The following is a 21,173-nucleotide window of genomic DNA, read 5'->3' on the forward strand; positions in this document are numbered from 1 at the left end:
ACTGTTCACCTTTGATAAATAAGGTACTGTTTTAGATGGTCACATTTATTTTACTCATTCCACATTTATACTAAGTTAATCAACATTTTTGTTCTAACTGCTTCCTTTATACAACCCTGCAGTTCTTAAACAAGCACACATTAGTAAGTCATATAGATACTCAAGCATGAAATCTTTCCAACATCCTTCTCTGCTCGGATTCAGCATTTAGCACCTTTACCATATAGATTTTTATACTTCCAGCATCTTTCATCTAAGGATTTCGGGGTAGCAAATGCAGCCCCCGACTGATAGATGACAAGAATAAAATACTCAGACTTACGAACTTGTCCAAGAATGCAGCTTCCTAAAAGACTGAATTCCAGTGTAATCACTTGGTTTATTGCCACTTCTACCATGTATTTGCAACACTTTAAAGTATTTAAACTTACTGTATACCTTTTTGACATGGTAAAGTCAGCACAGGATCTGGATTTTACTGCAGACTAAACAACCAGCTACTTACAACTAAAATCTAAGTTATGTGGATCCTCAAAAACACAAAATAATTAGAAAGGTTTTTTTTTTCTGCTTTTTTCTCCCCAAAAAGCCACTGAATTAAAGAATATTATATATCCACTATGGCCAACAGCATTTTCTTCATTTACATACCATGCCACCAGTTTGCTCATCTTGGCATAAAGTAGACTGATCCCTTTAGTCTATGCCTGCTATAAAGTTTCCCTATCTTGACAGTCAATTCAGCACATTGATCTATTTCCAATCCAAAAAAATTACTGTGAAAGCACCTGAATTTTCAAAAACTTGTGAAAATGTCTCTTTAACGAGGAACAAACAGCAAAAGTGCAGGACATAAAATCTTATCCTCAGCTAACAATTAAGCATCAGAAAGTTTATCAATGAAACTCATCTACCCAGTTTCTTGACTCTCCAAAACAACAGTAAACTGTAACAGTGGATGTATGAGCTAGATGCAAATGCACTTCTAGTGCCACACTAGACTAATGTACAAAACAGTAAAGGGGAAAAAAAAGAAGCCTACAACATAATTAGATCCACACCCTAGATTTACTGAGGGATCTTCAGTATGTTTTTCCTCACTCTAATTGGGTGAGTGAAAAACTAGAAAAACAATACCCAAACAATTCACCCCCCCCCAAAAAAAAAATCCATAGAGTATTTTAAGAAAAGTGTGTGAAAATGGAATCTTATGATTTCTCTTCTTTTAAAAGGAAAAAAATGCACCTGAAGTTATGCTAGGACTCGACTGACCAAGTCCACAGCTGGAGACCCGATTCTGTATTTGCACAGAAAGCTCTGTGGAGGCAGTTGCGAAAAATCAAAGTATAATGGTGAAGCAAGGAATCTAAAAATCTGTATTTTCCACAGCACAAGCTGCTCTAAATGTAATCATTGTGTAGTAAGCAGACATTTACTTTAACCCCATGAGTAACTGGAAATTTTGTGAGGGGAAAAAAAAAAACGTTTATATACTGCAGCACGGAATCTAGCCACCATATGGGCAAATAAAAGATACCTCAACCATCTATATCCATTAAAAATACATTAAGGATCACACTTCACCTACTGAAGTTTAAGTTTTATACTTTCTCAAAAATCTGCACATAAAGAAACCAGGAATTAATAGAATAAAGGAAAAAGGTACATGCTGATAGTTGTACATCCATTCATTTTAGAGTTCACTGAACAAAAATGTGCTCAAGGCCCTTGTGCCATTTTTCAGCCTTTTTGTTACTTATATATACATGCATATATATGTATGTATATATAGAAAAAAATTCATTATATATGTATTTTTTACAGCATGTTTGTTCACGTCACCCACTAGTCTCTACTTTGAAAGGTCTATGAGATCCCAAGCAAGGAAAAGATCCTCTATTACATTATGTCACAGCTCAGAAAGGCTGTGCAAAGGCAGTCAAACCAGTGGTAAGAGAAATATTTAATTCAGCCTTTCACCCACACTCAGCTGCGGGCAAAGCTCAAGCTGCACTCAGACACAACAACTGATCCTGATGACAAACGTCACTAGCAGATTCCTCTCCTGGAAAAGGTCAAAATATTGCTTTCAACATCATTCTGAAAATTGCTCCCAGTGATGCTAGCAGTTGAAGATGGGTTAAACACAAAGCCAAGAAGCACATATGTAAGCATAAATTAAAAAAAAAAAAAAAAAAAAAAAAAGTTTAAGTAAGATTTAGCAAAGAAAGCTCTCCAACAACTAACATTTATTTAAATAAAAAGACGACAGCACAGATTACAGAAATTAAATTGCAGGACTACAGCAAAGTGAGGACATGCTACAAAAGAGACTGGGATAATGTACAGAAAACATCAGCAGGGATCTTCATGCTAAGTCCTCCCATTTGCAATACTGTTCAGCAAAGGGAGACAGAGGGTGCACAGAGAACAGAAAGCTCTTTACATGAGGGCTAGTAGCACACAAGTTGATTTCCATGCTGGAGCTGTTCATATCCCTAGACCGCCTTGCACCCTGATGTTAATTTAGCCCATTTTCTCCAGCAGAGCTCTTTTCTCCTTGTGCTTGATTTACACTGATGTGTATTTTCAGCCTCACTTCCACTCCTAACAACAAATGAAAATAGCATATTCCCACAAAAATGTAACTATAAAACAATGCAAGAAAACAGAATCCAGCGGGAATCGACTAAAACTAGATTGTTTCCAGTCAACTCTTTTGATACATTTGTCACACATAAGGCAGAAGGAGCAAGTTGTCAGATGGTACATGATATCAGAACGTACAATAAGACTGTGCTTCAGGAAAGAAGAACATGGGCAACTAAGAAAAAGGGCAGCCTGAAAATCAGAGTTAATGCCAATATAGCATTAACACAATGGTAAATATAAAAACATCAGAGCTTCTCAACATTACAGTAAAGATCACTTTAGTAGCCACTGCTTGGATGTAGAAAAGTAATGGTGATGGGGATCTAAGAACATGAACACTTGTGAATCACTACAATATTATAGAAAGTTTATTAAGACAACAGCAAGTCCCAACCAAAGATCCTGAAATTTGAGATACAGCTTTCTTCTCCACAGTTTAACCTCAATACAGCTCAGGTACAAAGGAAAAAGTTGAGGGAGGTAAAGATGCTCTGCTCTACCTCATTATTTCTAAAAACTCCTAACTCCAAGCCGGTAAGACGCTGGTGATCAGTCCTTCTTCAAGAACAGAACTGGGGAGCTCAGTTCATTTAATTCTAGAGCACGCTATCTATAAGCACATTTATGTCTGATGAAAGGTCTAACAAGTAATCACAAACCTTAGTGGCATCATGTTGAGATTAATAGTATTTCTCAAAGTACTTCCTTTCTTAAACGTGACTACAGAAAGCAATGTACTTGGCACCACTGAAAGTCCTCAAAGCAAGATTGAAACCTCATGTCTTCTAGAGATGTTCTTTAGTTTCATCGTGAGTTATTGAGTCCACCTGTAAGACTCAAACACACGTGGCCCAGTTTATGTAAGAGGTCGGATTAGATGACTGTAATGTTTCCTCTGGCTGAAACTCTACAGATGCGCTCAAAATGCACAACTCCAAAGGAGATCAAGCCAGGGTTTGACCTTAAATTCTTGTTTAAATGAGTGACTGGGATGTTGGAAACCAGATAAGATGCAGTGACCAGCCAAGTCTGAATACACAGCAGAACTCTATGAATACTGCGTACTCTGCTACAGCAACGCTCAGGTTTGGATTTTGATACAATTAACGTGCTTATGTAGACAAGAATAACACTTTTTCCATATTTACACTAACATTAACACAAACACACAATATTTTTTCTATCCTCTTTGGTCACTCTCCCTCACCACAGAGCATCACAAAGCTGCAGCAGCTTCTGCACCATCTGTCAGGGCATTGTTTCTTACTTCAGCTGCCCCAGTCATCATTTCCCATTAGCTCAACAAATTTCTGCATATTCTCACCTCAGTAAAAGCACTGTCATTCCTTCTGCACAGAATCAAAGCAAAAGGACTTGACTGCGAAAATACAATTAGATGGCATTTGGAATATCTACCCAAAGGCAGCTAATAACTACTAAGCAGGTACTTCTATTACATTCAATCCAATGAGTTGAAACGTGGTCAGCCTTGAGACAAATATATATATATTCTAAAAACATCTTTCATTCTCAGAGTTGCCCATACTGGGCTTACAATCACATTTCACAGAAGTGTAAGCCTACCAATCCAGGCAGTAGTTACTGTATTGCTTTGTCTAGTAACACATAAGCTTGGCAATCAAGCTAAGGAAAAGTAATGTTATCCATGCTAATCAATAAAATCTTCTTGGATTCTACAGGCTGATTCAGTATGCAGAGCTACAGAATAAATACTGCTGAAACTAGAATTGTGCCGAGCCTAACTCTCATCACGGAGAAGCAGAAAAAAGCTGCCAGCTGATAGAGATGGCAAACCTCAAGAAAAACTATTGTCATCTGTCTTCAGTCTGTCACAATTACAAATCTCTGGACAATTCCCGGTCCAGCTTCTGCACCATGGTAAGGGGAAGCCTCGCTTCCCCCAAGCGCATCAAAGCTAAGAGATTTACTTTATTGGGCAATTACCTGATATCTTTGATCCTACTTTCAAAGCTCCAAGGCAAATGCAGCTGGCTTGTTCATAAGCTGATTTTCACACAAGGAGATTCCCAATAAACCATGGTATTCTTGCATACAGACTGATCAGGGGACCAACAGTTATCAATTACATACACATGGGAAAATGCCTGTCATCTTGCATATACGTGATTTGTCAGTTTGTCAAATGCTTCTAAATAGGTACAGGAAAAAGGTGGAAGCAGTATCTACCTTAAGGAAAATTGGTGCAAGTGTTTCCAAAAATAGGAAATTATTTCTACATAAAAAGACATTAAACAATGTAGTCCTACAATTTTCCTAATAAAAGGCTTGAAAAGCAGAAGGACTATACTGCTACCCCAATACTGAAGTAAAAATAGCTAGGCACTGTCATTGCTCAGCAAAATTGTTTAGCAAAAAGAAAAAGCACCACACTACAACCAGTGCTACCCACTTCAAACTTTAAGCACATACCAGAAGACAATATCAGAGTCAGAAACAAACTCACCTGTTAGCTGGCAGTCAGCCTATGGACTAGGACTAAGATGCAATTGCTGTAATCCTTACAATTCAATGCAAAGTAGTAGACTACAGTGGAAAAACTGAACCTGAAAGTCAGCTCTTTGTGAGAAAATAAATCTACCTTCCATGTCCAGGTTACTAAAAGAAAAAGCTCAGCTCTTCCACCACTCTCTCCATCTATCAGAAAGTGCTACGCTACTCTGACTACATCAGCTATCTTGTTCCCCAAAGCAATATTTCCAATGGTCTCATAGCCGATCTACAAAACAGTTTTACCCAGATGATCTTCAGGATTGTTGTCCAAAGATCTATAAACAAGCAACTTTGTTATGGTCAATATCTGCTACAAACATATCCCAATGAATGTTAACAGACTTGCCAAATTTGCACAAATGTAATAATTAGACATAGGAAATACTAGGGGTTCTTTAATAAAAACAAACACTTATTTCAAAATGAGAATAGTCAAATGGCATTTTCATCCACCGATGGGCATTTTTCTAAAATACCCTTCTTACTCGCAACAGACAGGTGGTATGATGGATGCTAACACTATTACTTTGCTCTCCCTTTTGCTTTCTTACACCTTTCAGAAATGAAGACATACCTAAACACCACAAATATCAACCTGCTAACATGAATTTGGTAGCTCCCTCAGACCAATTAATAGACATGACCATTTGATTCTCCCAGGGCTTGTTGACTTACAGCAGCGCTATTGCACAACCAGTGCATTGACCATAAGCTCATGGCATCCTCTCCCTCACATTCAACTTGCAAAAACAGTCAACTCAGTGCTAGCAATTCACTTTCTAGAGCTAAAGTCCAGGCTTATGTCTAGCAGGGACAGAGTTACTTAACACAAAGAACAAAAGGACAGTAAAATTCTCCAGGTGTAACAGCAAGATCAAAACTAGTTCCTGGAAGAAGCAAAAAAGAGATACAAAACAATATTAGTGATAAACTCCCTGAACAGTGTTATAAAAGTTTTCTCCAGGACTGTCAGCACAGTGGAGGATATGCTGTGACATGAGATCTGTGAGTAGGCAGAACAGTTTTACAGCAACAAGTGAGAACCTCCTGCCCTCTGAAGAAAACAAACCTGCAGTGGGCAGCAGCATCACGGAGGGGTTTCAACACAAAACGCTCTGCTTTAGATAACCAGTAATTCTGTGATTATAAGGAAATAAGAAAATGTTCGGTGGATGTGTCTATAAACTTATGGAAAGGTCTGTCTCAGGGTGTTGCTAGAGTAACTGCCTTTATTTGTGACACGACACTCATGAATAAGCAACTGAAAGAACTGAGCTGGAGAAAAGTTCCTATACATTGCATGTCTTGACTAATAATTGTGTGACAGGAGTTAGGTAGGAATAACTGACAGGTAAATGTATTTTGTTTCAGTGTTGTGTTTTCTTCTTTGAACACAGAAGTTCACTTTCCAAGATCCTATTTATAATCAAACCCATCTATTCAAGTCTATTCAAAATGCTACACCTCAGTAGCTCAGAGAGCTGGGAAGGGTGTGGGAGTGGGCATGAATCCCTATGTATGCATGGATCCAACTGTACAATCTCTGAAAGAACAAAAGACAACTGCATAATGGAAACAGCATCATACACGCGAAGCGAACTTATTGAAGGCTATAAATGATGGGACTCAAAGAAAATCTTTAGTCCTGCAGCCAGCAACCCTTCCTCTCAGCTAATAAAAATAGCAGCAGCATTCCAGCAGATACTTGCGCAAATAATAACCCTGTGCTACTGAAATACGAATTATTTTAAATATGAATTGTTGTGGGTTTTTTTAAAGGAAAAAAAAAAAAAGGCGTGGGGTCTTTTATTTTGCCCTTTCTTATCCACACAGCATCCAGCACAGCAGAGCACGCCCACGCTCCATGACAGCTGGAAGGATGACAGCAGCTGCCCCCGCCTTTCATGGGTAAACACAATTGAACCTCTGTACATGGGGAATCTGGACTTTAAATCACAAAGCCTCTCTCTTCTCTCTTACACATTTCACCTGCAATCTCACAATATCTATGCTAAAGGTGAGCGTGCAGATACGCTCTCTTCCTTCAAGCACTGATGTCACCATTTGTCCAACTCCCATCACATGGGCTGCAGTTTTGAATTATGAGCTCACTTCCCTAAACACAGGGTAATGACAGAGCAGAGGAAGTTTAACACTTTCTTTTACAATTCTTATCTTCAGCACTAGCAATAAAAAAATTCTTGCTGTTTAAATATTAGCAGATGACACACAGCAGCTACAGGCCACTGTGGGAACATGACCTTCATTCTTGATAAGAGCCTGAGCAGAAAGCTCAAGCTTCCAAAAAGCGTACTTGGAACCAATTTGCAGGTTCATGTGGAAATATCAAATAACCCAGTGAAGACCTAAATTGGTTATGTAAGGCAGTACAGGATCTGTACTCAGCCAAAACTATTAAAGAGTTCACAATAACTTCACAAAATTGGAAAAGTTGTAAGATACCTGACAACAATAATTAAAAACCTCTCATCTCCTTAAGAACCTGGGGAAACATTTCCAGCATTTTAATACATTTTAATTAGAATCAATTCTGATTTTAGCTTGAATGATTTGGCTTCTCCTTAGCAAGTCTATGTTATTACAGATATTTGCATAAAGTAACAGCTGTTTCATTAAAACATCACATTTACTTGTGCTGCATAGTCATCACAGCATTTGGATGAGATCATTTGGTTGCCATGGAAATGACGATGATGTCAAACTGAGCGCTCTGATTTAAAGGTAAGAATTAGGAAAAAAAAATGAAAAATTCTAAAATTACTTTCACAGAGGCATCTTTTGCAGAGAGAAAAACAGAATAAAATCAATTTGATTTGTCAAGAAAGATTTCCTTTTTCTTCGGGAGCACTGCGGTTGAACTAAAGTCTAAAAACACAAGATTAGACAAACACGGAAGGGAATTTAAGATACTAGAGAAATTTCAGCACTATTGTTTCAACGTGTCCAGGAGTTGTTTAGTTTTGCTCACTAGACTCGGGACATCACGAAGGGAATTGAGAGCTGTATGCCTGCCATCCACAGCACGCTACTGCTATCAGCTGACAACGTAGCTCCCTTCTGTCAATGACTACTGAAAACACAGTGAAACTCCAAATGCATCTTTCTTTCTGAGCAGTTGATCCTGCCCATAGGAATGCAAAAACAAACGCATTGCATCATGAAAACATGGGCTATCAATGCATAGTTACTCCTCGAGGCTTTCTCAAACTGTGCCAACCTTCAAATAGTGAACAGAAACACCAAGACATCTTAGAGCAGTTTTTATTATAGATTCCTTTGTTTGCCAGAATATAAAATTATTTAATCAAACTTTGGGTCACACACAGCACAAAGTACTCCCAAGCTTTCAAAGCCACAAAAGAATTGTAGATACATACTATGTATAGAACTTTCTTAAAAAAAGAAAATATTTGAGAGCCTTTTCCTGCATCCTTTGCTAAGCTACTCTCATCATTTTCAAAAGCCCCCTTTCCCTTCTTCCCCCCAGCACATCCACAAGAAAAAAAGCTCATTTACCATCTTTGTTGATGGCACATAAGATAAGGAACTGTCAGGTGCAATGTTAATTATATAAGATTTGGGCGGAATATTTACAGAACAGAATTTGGACTGAATACTTATGAGCAGGATCGTGTATGGCTTATTCTCATAACAGATACTGAATCGACAGGTTGTATGCAACGAATCACCAACAGCCAACTGCAAGAAGTTACAGTCACCTCGTTTTCTTTACCATGAGCAGAAAAGAGAAGTCCAAAAGTTTTGCAGTGTGATGTCACAGGGCAGAAAAGATCACAGCCACCGCTTCACACCTGTCAATCTTGAAAGAAACGATGCAGCTCAAGTAACTGATCCGGGAATGTGAACAAAGTAAAAGCAACTGTAGAAAGTTTGTTGTTGCCATGTTTTTCTTCCTTTCGAACAGCATCAACACGGAACTAATTCCTGATCTTTACAAAGTAGTTTCCAGTTAGACTGACACACAATGGCAAGCAGCATTAGACAGGTGAAGTGACAGGGAGGAGGAAGGCTGACTTGATGTCAGTGACAAAAACTATTTTAATGGAAATGTGAAATTATTCAAAAATTTCTTCCCCTAAACATGTGAAGATTTCTCTAGTCAGATTCAGACTGCACAATGGGCTGAGAGCAGGAATCAGCCAGACAGAGTATTTCTACATACCACTTTTTTTCTAATGGCTTTTCATACTCAGTGCCTTACTTAAAGGTTTCCTCTGCCAAAGATCTGTTAAATCAGTGATGTTCCATCAAACAGTAGCTGTCAAACACGATAAAGCCCTACAATAATAAAATACGTGACCAAGAGATTTTAGTAGCCAGGGATTGAAGGAAATGTAGAAACAGGCCATATTTGCAAAGAACAGAAAGACGATAATAATGACAATGCTGTTTGCTCAGTGATATTAATTTTCAGACCTCTTTACTTCTATCCTAAAATTAGACCTACGTATCAGGTCATGCGATGGATGGATTCGGCAGGAAAGTCACGTAGCAAAGGATGGATGACAATGCCCGACTCCTACTGCAGAACATGCCTTTCAATTAACTCCTTCAATAGGGAGCCTCCTGCTCCACTGATAGAAGACAACACCCCATCCTCTCTCTGTAACATCACATGCCAGCCCAGAGCTCAGCTGAGAAGCTGTCACAGGTACCTGGCATAAAAGAGCTGCAGAAAAAAAAAAAAAGCAAAGCAACATCACAAGTAGGCAGAGATGGGAAGAAACGTTAAAGCAGGAGACGTCGTTTCTCAACGCAGGAGGCCCAAGAGGACTGTTAGGGCTGCGCTACGCATATACACACACGATACATATTTATACACATACTCTGGTTTGGAGGTTTGTGGTCAAATGCACGGCAGCATGTGCACGTGTGAATACAGATCTCCAAATCAGATTTGCTTGCACAGATGTAGAATTTGTGTGTCATGATCCTGCTGACGGCTTTTTATGTTTTGGAGATGTTACCTGCATTTTGATTAACTGCAAAGCTATCAGTCTTGGATGAAAGATGCAGTCAGATGCAGCTCAAGCTACTCCAACACTGAATAATTTGCTCTAATTTATTCCTTACAAGAAGGATTCTACTTTACTGCTTTACTTAGATTAAATGGGCACATTCGCTAACTTCCCAGAATTAAATATCCATTGACTGGAAAAAAAACAGCCGACAGTTCTATTGGCTGAGAGAGTTCAGAGAAGTTGAGATAAAACCCAGCAACTTAAATACGAAGACAATTACAATTTCTTCCTCCTACTGGCTGGATGATTGGCACTTGGCACAGGATCGTCCTTGTGAAAGCATCCTCCGCTGTTGACTAAGTGCACTTTTAGGCAGTATGCAAACACTATCAAGAAAAATGTAGAAAAACGTGTGCCCTTCTATGACTCCATATTCTCAAATCTCTAGACATTATTTTTCCCTGTACACAATGTCAGAAAGAAAAACAAAAGAACAAAGAGCGCTAGATGTCATTCTCTCCTTACCTCCTTGCAAAACCAGCACTAAAAAAAGACTCCAAGTGCCAAGGAACCTTCTTTGAACCTTCTATTTTGTGATAAGTTTAAACTTCTCAGATGGAAATGAAGCTCAGCTCCAGAAAAGAACATTTTAAAATCTTCAGTGCATAAAGATCAGGCAATATTCAGTGGCAGAAACTGAAGTATATGAAAAGATAAAATTGTGCACAAAGCTGGAAAAATCAGTGGTCAGCAGCATTTTACACACCAAATCTAAATTCCAGAATTTCAGTCATCTGTTAACACGATTACAGTGTCAGAAACATGGGGAGGAATAATTTGCATTTGGGGAAATAAAGGGAACAGCAGCCAACACTTTAATACTCGAGGACACTAACATAGAGGCATTCAAAGGAGGGGGAAAAAACAAAAAAAAAGGAAAAAAAAGGCAGCTATCTATTTATAAGGTTGCCAAATAACTACGGTCATCCAGCCACCCAGCACCTTCTTTCATGTTCTAGCTTTGGAATTCAAGTTGCTCTTCATAACACTTCATTTGCCCTAATCATCAAGGATATAAAAATTATGGTTGTAGAAAGCACACATACTGCTCTTCGAGTAGGTCCCCATAAGTGCAAATATAGTCTTTAAAAGTATTTCATTGTTTTCACCTATTTTTAACCAGAGTAGTTAATTCAAAGAGTACTGAAATGGTTGGAAAGGCTACCAACCTGCCATAAAGACAGTTTGTGGAGCATGAAACAGCAGTCTCAAGAGTCATTATCTGCCCTATTCATTGCATTAACAGAAAGAACACAAACATCTCAAAAGACTTGGGAGATGAGACAGGCTCATACAGAAGTCTGTAGCATTTTCTGAAAACAAGAGGCTATTTGGACACTGCTTGACTGAGAGCATGGGTAGGAACCAAACTGTATTGCCTTCTCAGTTCCCATAGCTAACATTTAGGTGTAAGTTAGAGCTTCATTTTAAGTAGGGCAAAGCGATGACAAGCCCCAGATCCCTCCCAAAACCTACATCCAAATTCAACTCAACTGCTTGACAAGGAGCATAGGCCACCAGGCATAAGGCTGCTGTGAGGATGTCTCCATCCCACAGACAAGAGCCATGGGGAACAAAGAAAATATGTCACTTAGGAAAGGAACCAGATTTTTGAGTGACAGTCATAACTTGCAGCAGCACTATTTATTACAACAAACTCTGACTGCATTTAATACAGCAAACTCAGATCTCAGTCTGGAGATCTAAAACCAGCAATGAAATAAAAATACCTAAAGAGAATCTAAGAAACTGGTAGTAATAACACCTATAAATATCAGCTGGTAAGAGCAGAAAAGAGTTATATTGCCAACCCAGCAATTCAGAGTCCTAAACACCACAAAGAGAGCTGTGACTCCCTTCAAAGCTCCCAGGCAGATACACAGCTCTGGTCCCAAGCCGTTGAGATTGAGCCTCCTGCTGAAGGGATGAACAAAGCAACAACATTAGTTTTGCTAACATGGAATGGTAGGGAGTGAGACAAGAACATACAAAGGTCACAGTCACAAAGGCAACAGTAACTGAAAACCCAAAGGCACTAAGTTGTACCTTTATACATACAGATAATTCAGCAAAGGCCACAGTGCCTACCAATTCGAACGTGTAACAGTACTTCAAAAACTAGCAAAGTACAGTGTCTATTAAATCACATGGAAGGCTCAATCATCTTCATTACTGGGATAACTCCCCTTCCCTCTCCCACGTTTCTGAAGTAATAAAAAAAGCTTCAGAAATCTAGGAATTCACAAGCTGCCTCACACCTAACTGGCTAAGTCTGCAGTTGTCTTCTGTGTGCCATTTGCCTCTATGTTGAGCTAGAACTGATCTGCACTGTTAGAAAAATGTGTTGGAACTTGCTGGGCTAATCAAAGAAAATGCAGGTATAAACTTGAATATATAAATGAATCAATCAGAGATACATCCTTAAAAAACAAACAAAAAATAGAAAAATAGAAACCACAACACTCCGCCATCTACAAGGGCAATCTTATTTCTGCTTCTATGGAAAATCTGTATTAAAGTTTTCCTTTTAAACATTCTCCTGTGAGTGCAGTTACTGGGCTATACAGAGAAAGTGGGACAAAAGTCCTCCAGAGAGTCTAGTATAAAATTCAAGAGGAAAACAGTGTAAAAGAACAAATGATGACAAAAGTTTCTTGGTGTTTCAGTTCCATTTTTTTTTACTTTCTTCTAACCATGTAGTCCAGCTGTTGCCCACTAGCATTTAGATAAATGGTAGCAACATTAGTTGACCAAGTAGTTTTACAACAACCTCGGAAGTTTACCTCTGCCAAACTTACTGTTACATCCCCAAGGCTATACTCTTGCACCGTGTTAAGGGAAAAGGCCCTGGCACCTGCACAGTTATCTGTCCCATCATGAGTGGAGCATGAAGGGCTGTCAACAACTAAATTGCCTGATGCATGGAGAAGAGCACAGATATTATTTGCACTAAATAAAAATAAAATAAAAAGAAACCAACAATTCCTTCTCATTTCTGCACTCAGAGCTACATTATACTGTGTCGCTATGGAGGTCAAACAGCGCTGTGCTGTTTTACTGTGATGTGACTTAAGGCAATCAAAATCAAACAAGAGAATCACCCCAACCCAAAGAAACAAATGAACAAATGAAGTTACCTACTTTCTGCCAAGTCAGTTACCCACTCCAATTCACCGTGGCACCGGTTGAACACACGGTTACGTTACCCTAGTACTGCTACTGCATGCTCAGTAATACCCAAGTCAAATCAATGCTTCAGGGTTACCACTGACTTTCAAAGCACAGTGATTGGGACGTTCAGGAAGCACACAGTGTCTCCTCAAGCCAAAGGGCACCTTCCCAGCAGCACAACAGCTGCAGTGGGCCCAGCTGCGGCCCAGGGCAGGGACACAGCCAGCCCAGCATCGGCAGGGCAGAATGGGTCAGGAGCCAGGCCCGATGCCAGGGCCGGCCCAGCCACGGGCTCCAAACAAGAGCTGACAACCTCCTGAAACTACAGGAGTAGCGATGATATTTAGAAGATTTCAAAATTATTTTTTGAAAGGTTTGGCTGTCTGGTCAAAGCTTGCAAATCTCAGTGCTCTCTCTACAGATAAAACGCTTCTTTGAATAACTGCAAAATGCTCTTTGCTCAGCCTCCCAGTATCAGACCCATGAGCACACCGCACTATCCCAGTCACAGCATGATGCGAAATCTGTCCCCCTATGAGCAAAACCAGCACATGCAGCTTAGGATTTTCAGTATTCCTGAAGTTCCAGCACCATGCACGTCCAGCAACACCGCAGCCCTGACCGAGCAGCACAGCCATCACAGACACCATTTGGCATCTCCACTCTTGCCAGGAGCCATGCACAAACACGCCCGGTCTGCGACCCCTCAAAGCATGATGAGAGCTATCAGCCATGCAAAATGCATAAACATGGCAACAAAGAATGCAAATCTCCCCCTCCCACCTGAGAACCCTAATTGTCAGCAACTGAATGGGTTTTTTGTATTACTAACTACACAGCGCTCCTGCCTGAGAGAGCTGCAAGGCCTGATGCAGGAAGATCTGCCTGAGACACCCTTATCTTTTGATTCCTCACTGGCTCACTTTGCCTGCTGCTCAGCATGCCAGCATAGCTATTGCAGATAGCTATTCCTGGACACCTCAGATAGGTTTCTTAATTCTACTTGCAAAGCCAAAAGGCTAAGAGTTGGGCATGGGATGCTGATCCACAGAAGGCCAGAAGGTGTTGTGCACCTACATTCCAGGCTCTAGTTTGCATGTGACCAAGAGCTACACCAACAAGCAAGGTAGAGCTCTGGCAGGACCCCAAGAGTGCACTCACTGGTCAGCAAAGAAACAGTTCTTGCAGGCTGCCTCAGACTGCAAGTTATCAACAGCACATGAATCCAGCACTTGTAGTTAAGCACCTCACAGGTATCCACTAAGAGTTTGTTGTTGCCAGGCTTGTGACAAGCTCTATTTCTTCTGTTTCTTCTCTAAATGCATGTAGCTTGGTGTACATGTGTGCACTTCTCCACTCTCTCAAATGTTTCTTTTTTTTTTCCCCTCTTTAAAGAAAAGAAAAATACCAACAACCCACTCCTTATGAGCAATTTCATCCTTTAACACACTGAGTTTTGTGCAAGCCAAGTAACATTTTTGGTAAAGAATATAATTGCAATTGCATGTTTCTAAGGTATTGTAAATAGCATGAAATTATTTTAAAATGTTATGAAAATGCATTTGCAGTGTTCCTTTAAGTGTTTTAACAAAGCTTCCGTTGAAATTGCTTTATTCCAAAGCAATCGAAGATAGAGTCTTTTTTATAAGGATCTCTTTATCTCCCTACAAATGACTGAGATACAGATATTTCCAGAAAGGGAATGCACCAGAAAATATGCAATCTTACATTTTACAACCTCTAGTTATCTAGCACCATAAAACATCAGCTGCTATGTTTCTGAAGACTGTGCTGTAGCTCGAGCAAAACAGCATTATTACAGAAGTGCCCAGAAGCCCTATACAAGTTTAGGTCTGGTGACATCAAATATGCAGGGTCTATTCAGCACTGTCAAGCCATTCTATAGCCAAAGCAGAAGCAATTCAACAGATCAAAAGCAAAAATGAAGCTAAAATTAAGCAACGCGTTCATGCCATCTTCCAGAAAATACAGTATCACATACCTCCTTGTCACAATCCTTGGACAACATAGATAAATAAAATAGACATTGGCCTAAACAAGCTGGTCAGAAGACAGATTGTTATCATTCAGGGATGTAAACTTGTCTACATTACAGCATCAGGAAGAATGCCTTATCATTAGAAGCACACTTTTAAGAGCATCTCTAACTTCCTGGGACACAAAGCTGCATAGAAAGTGGAATTCGTTTCCTGATGTGGTAAGATCCAGATAACTTAAAAACACTTTTCAGCAGTAACCCAATGGAAGAGATGCATGTGAGGATGTATGTATAACTCTCAGGTCCAGTAACACTTTCCCAGAGCTACCCTGGAAGTAAGGTTACTCTGCAGTTGATCTTAAAGGAATACTATAAAGGAAAAGAGCAAGTTTCAGAAACATGCTAAGAACAGTGGTAATTTCAACACATAGTCCCATCTCACATATTAAAGACATAAATCCACAAAACAGCCTCCACCTTGCACTGGTAAAGAAAAAGGGGCAAATACAGTAGTACCTATAAACACCCAGGCACAACTAAGACAAAAAAGGAACAGTGTAATAAAACTCCTTTTCAGGGTAGCTGCTCCCCCAGTGCTCGCTGTAGAATGGAGCTCTGTGGAGTTTTCCAGCAGGTCACTTTCTGAGATTATTCTTACCAGCGGGCCTTGAAACTGGTTGCACACCTTGTGGGATTAGGTGGTTCCCATGAGGGTAAATGTGCAGGAAAATAACAAAAATGAAACAAAGCATATGACAGTGGTGGGTAGGAAGGGGAAGGAGAGTAAATCACATACTTCCTCATAGGTATGAAGCTACCAAGACTCACACAAATTCAGTGTCTCTATCAGACAAATTCTGCCATCTTAAGAAGTTAAGACACAGTAAAAGGTCATAGGCAGGAAAATAATACACAATTTTCTCTGAGGAGGGGGTGAAAAAAAGAGTCTTATGATACATAAAGCATCACAGAATTTACAGGCATATGCCCAGCTACAAAACAGCAAGGACTGCTGGACCCACATGGACCAGCAAGGGTAACTTCCCCTTGGATCTTACAGTGCTATCGTATCCAAAAAATGTGACCATGATGCAGTTAAGTGTCACAACTCAGTGATGATTCAAGGAAATAGAGGTTCTCTCCTTACTCACGAGCCACTTGTTTCCCACAATGTCGCTGGTGTTGTTGGGTGTCTGGAGCCTATCCACGAGGGACTACGCTCCCTTTGGGGACACAGAAGCCTACCGTGATGCTAGGATCCCTCACCTGTTCACTTTTGAGGGCCCACAGAATCCACATGCAATGCAATGCAATTCTGCTCGACCATTTTGAAGGAGGAAGGGAAGAATGGCATTATCTAGGGCAAGAAGAGCTAATTCAGTCTGCATCCACACACATCCCGATCTATTGCCAGCAAGGGGGAAAGGAGCACAAGAGAAGGAGCTGAACGAAGGAGGCATGATGCAGATGGATGATGCAGAAAAGGAAAACGCTGGGTATCCATGATAGCAAAATAACTTTTATGGCATGGTTGCATCAGAATCTAATGGTTCTGGCATTGTCTGGAATCATGTTCTTGAATCTTATTGTCATGGTGTTCATATTTCAAACATTGTCAATCCAGACCCCATCAATTCACATGGCCCAGTGCAGGCACTGGGTCACTTGTGCACACAAAAAGGCCCTACAGAGCCAGGGCCAGACTCCAACGAATTCAGTCAAGGCAATGCATCTTGTGGGACTGGGGCCTTATTGCGCAGCGTCTGACTACACTAACACCAAGGCACGCAGAGAGACTGCACTAAGGGCTTTCTTTAACAATAAATATGATGGTAACAGAAACAACATGTAACTCCACTGATACAGTTTCCAAAGCAAACAGTTAAAAAATAGATTAAGCAAAAAGAGAATAAAAAGTTGTTAAGCACACCCAAATTGTGTAACAAAGTTTATTTCCCTGGCATTAGAAACATCCCAAATATTGTCAGGTAGGTAAGGGCAGTAGCCTTCCCTGCTCATTGATACACTTCAACAGTCAGGCTCTAGTTCTTCAAAAAATTGATGCATGCACTTAATTTTAAGCATGCAAACAGTCTCACCAGATACTGAAGTAAGGTTCTTGGCTTTACTTGAACAGTTGTTTTACAACTATTATTCTAGCATATGACATTTATATTACACTTTGTTGATAAGACAATCATTTTTAAACAAGCAACTTATGCATTCTGGGTAACAGAGGTAACCCAATGGATACAAGTTCACACATGCACAACAATCACATTAGAAAAAGACCACAGTATTTAAAGATCTTATCCTATATTACTACTGTGCAGCTCAATACAACTGTCAAAATTCATTCACATGCTATCCGTAGCAGAGATGAAGTTCAATGGTGTACAACATTTCCATGCAAAGCCCACAGTTTTTACATGTTTCTATGCCTTAACATGCCTACTGAAATCATTCAAGTTTGGAATTTGCTTTAATACAATTTTAACTCTTTCAAAGATAGCTTAGTGGTTATGAAGCATAAAGTAAAAAAATATATATATACACATACTTTCTGCTATTATAAATATCAGTTTCTGGTCTTAAGCTGAACAGATAAAGTAGCAAAGTGGCAAAGGCGAAATCAGGTATGTGAACAGATTTCACTGAGAAGCACCTTAGAACTTCCCACTGAAAATAACTTTGTATTTTACCAAGCAGTAAGACTTCAAAATGATATCAAGTCACACTTTGCACATGCACGATACAATCGCTACAGCCAGAACTGTGTACTGGTTTGTGGAGCAAGAGTAGCTTACATTCACTCAGCAGGCACAGCCAATTTAGCTGTAAAACATACACTGGGTGAATTGCAGGTGGCATCAGCTAGATTGTGTAACTTGTCTCTTTAGAGGTATCTGACTGAAGGGCAGACAAAGCATTGTGCTTGCATTGTTAAACACTCAAAAATGAAGAAATAAAGCATGAGACACTGTGTACAAGCTCATTACAGCTCTACAGGTGTATTACCATAGTCTTTCCACAAAGCCCATGTTTTGTGCAATTCAGAGAATGAAGCCAGTACTTATGAAGATAATTTAGTTATCAGTAGGTTAAAAGTCTACTGAAACATCTCATCTATAATTTTACTGGCCACTTGTGCAGATATAATTTGCAGCACAGTTTTCTCAAAATGCTTTCAGGAAACACTTCAGAAGATTCCAAACACACATTTGTGTGTAACATAGGTAAAAACTTGTACACTATATAAACGCTCTATAAATTGTATGACACTGAGTAACAAACAGTGATGAAAATTCTATGGCCCTGTAATTGACATAAAAGTTTTCATGCATAAAAGCTCTGCCCATTTCTTGATCCCTGAGTGCTTAACTATGCAACCTTAACAGCATCCCATTTGGGCTTTCCTTTTGATAGACCGAATTCCTAGAGTCCGTTTAACATGTCAGCATTGGAAATCTTGCAAGTGAAGAACAATTACATTCAATTCCAAAGACTTCTATGCCTAAAGTGGTACAATTAAAAAAATTAAAGGAAGCGGTCATGCAGGATACTGGCAAGGAAAAGGTACTGAAGGAATTTTAGAAAAATCATTCAACTCACCAGTCCATTGTTTGGCTGAGGTGAAAAAGGCAAACATTACTGAGATGCATCAGTGAGGAAGTTAGAACACAAATCAAGGCCCATGCCTGCAAGCACATGTGAATAACTTAAGGCCCAGAAACTCTTTATGTGGCAAAGTTATTCATGTGTGTGCTTGCAGAACCTGAGTTCAGACGTTACCGTTAGCGCACAAAACAGTACTTACATGTTGTTGCGGACTACAATAAAAACAGAAAGTCATCTGAGTTTAACGGCAACTATTTCACCTCAAAAAGATAAAAACCCTTCCAGTCTCACGAGGTAACTTAATAATTAATCCATTCTAGCTGCTCCCAGTTCTGCCGCTGTTTGGTTTTGTTGCTTTTTTTTTTTAACCTAAGTCATTCAAGTCTGTACATAGCTTTCCTCTGAAGTTACCTGAGGGCAGTAAACCCTGCAGTACAAAGTGCTGCACCTCTGTCTTGCAATGCACCAAGGATGCTTATGACACTTGTAACAAAGATGTATTCTTTTTATTAGTTATCTCTTTGCCAAGCTTGGCGTAATCTGAAACATACGGTATTCAGCCCAGTTCCTCCCTAAGCGTTGAGTCCTTCCCACGTATTCTAGTAAAGATTTAGGTAATAAACAAAGCTAAAAGAAGAAGGCCACCATGCATATGCATGGCATTGAACGCATCTGTATATCCAATTAGACAAACGCTAGCTACTCATACAATATTTTTAAAGTATATTTGAGTAGTATGGATTCAAATAGACTGTAGACTGCTTCTTATGGCTCATAAATTCAGTGAACTGAAGACTCAAGTCTGAGTTTCATAAGAAGTGTCTAATACATGGTCTGCATGGGCCAGCGGGCAATTAAAAAAAAGTGGAGGCATCTAAGGTTCATTAATCCTAAGACTGAAGGCTGACTGTTTAATATATTTCAGGAAATAAAGAGGAATCATGTGCGGCTCAATCCATTATAACAGTATGTACTTCAGATCCCAGTGAGCGAGATGCTGACAGGAGCAGCTCCATCACAGCCTCACCGGCATAGAGTAGCATGCAACTCCAGCCAGAGCGTCTAAGCACGTATATGTGTTTGCTTGGCTTTGTTACTGGAAGTTTTACTATTTTTTCACATAAATTTGTCTGTCATTAGGAATGGAATACCCACTTTTAATATGGCCTTCACTTGGTGGACAGCTAACTTTGGGGGAGGTGAGGTGGAAGTGTGTTACTGATAAAACTATTTACATTAATTTATTATACTGGAACAGCACAAAAGCCTAGCAGAGCAGCACCCATCTGATGGCAGAGCACAGAGAGAGGTGCCGGTTGGAAATTATAAGCAAAAGTGAAAACAGCGGGATTCCTCAACAGCTACAGGCAGAAAAGGGAAAAGAAGGCCGCCAAGGACGGCCCGCTGCCGTGCCCAGGCCCGAAGCTATGCACGGCCGGCACCGTGAGCCGGGCCGGGCACACCTGGTGCCGCGCAGTCCTGACCGCCGGCCTCCGTGCCAGGGCCCCGCCGCGCTGCCTCCTCCCGCCGAGGCTCCTCCACGCTCCCTGCAGGCCCGCACGCGGCTGCCTGCAAACAGCCGGGCCCGGCAGCGCACGGCGGGGCCGCCCGAAGCGGGCCGCGCCGTGTCGGGCACATGGTGCATTCCAAGCAGAGAGCAGGCCCGCGCCCCGCAGGTAGGGAAGCCCGCGCCGCGCAGCCTCTCTATCCGCAGGCCGGGCGGCCGTCCCCGCGGCACGCCGAGCGGCCCCGCGGCTCCCTTCCCCGTGGCTCCCTTCCCCGCGGCCGGAGGTGCGCGGCCGCGCGGAGGTGGCGCCGCCCGCCCTTAAGTTTCGCCAAGGACGGGCCCGAGGTCACGGCCGGCAGCCGCCCGCCTCCCGCCGCAGCCCCTTCCCCGCCGCGACCGCCGCCAACGGCCGCACGCCGAGGGCCCGCTGCCCGCCCGCCCGCCGGCGGGGACTTACCTTGGCAGCCATGCTGTGCCCGGCGCAGCCACCCCCTTCCCTCCCCTCCCTTCCCTTCCGACCGCGGCAGGCAGCTTCTCCGCCTGCGCACCAGCCCGCCAGCGCCGGCCGTCACCGCTCTCCAGGCACGGACGGGGCGCGCGGCGCCGCCAGCCCATTGGCTGCACCGCCCGG

At 41.1% G+C, this 21,173-nt stretch overlaps 1 protein-coding gene across 1 annotated transcript in view; it reads right to left on the reverse strand.

Annotated features, from left to right (window-relative positions):
* Window positions 1-19,044, reverse strand: part of SLC25A13 (solute carrier family 25 member 13) — a gene marked incomplete at its 5' end in the record, with an annotated part of 91,228 nt that extends 72,184 nt beyond the window's left edge. Inside the window, 1 exon segment of the mRNA XM_021388557.1 lies at window positions 19,030-19,044. Coding sequence (XP_021244232.1) covers window positions 19,030-19,044 — 15 coding nt within the window.

The sequence above is a fragment of the Numida meleagris genome, chromosome 2, assembly GCF_002078875.1.
Source record: "Numida meleagris isolate 19003 breed g44 Domestic line chromosome 2, NumMel1.0, whole genome shotgun sequence".
Lineage (NCBI taxonomy): Eukaryota > Metazoa > Chordata > Aves > Galliformes > Numididae > Numida > Numida meleagris.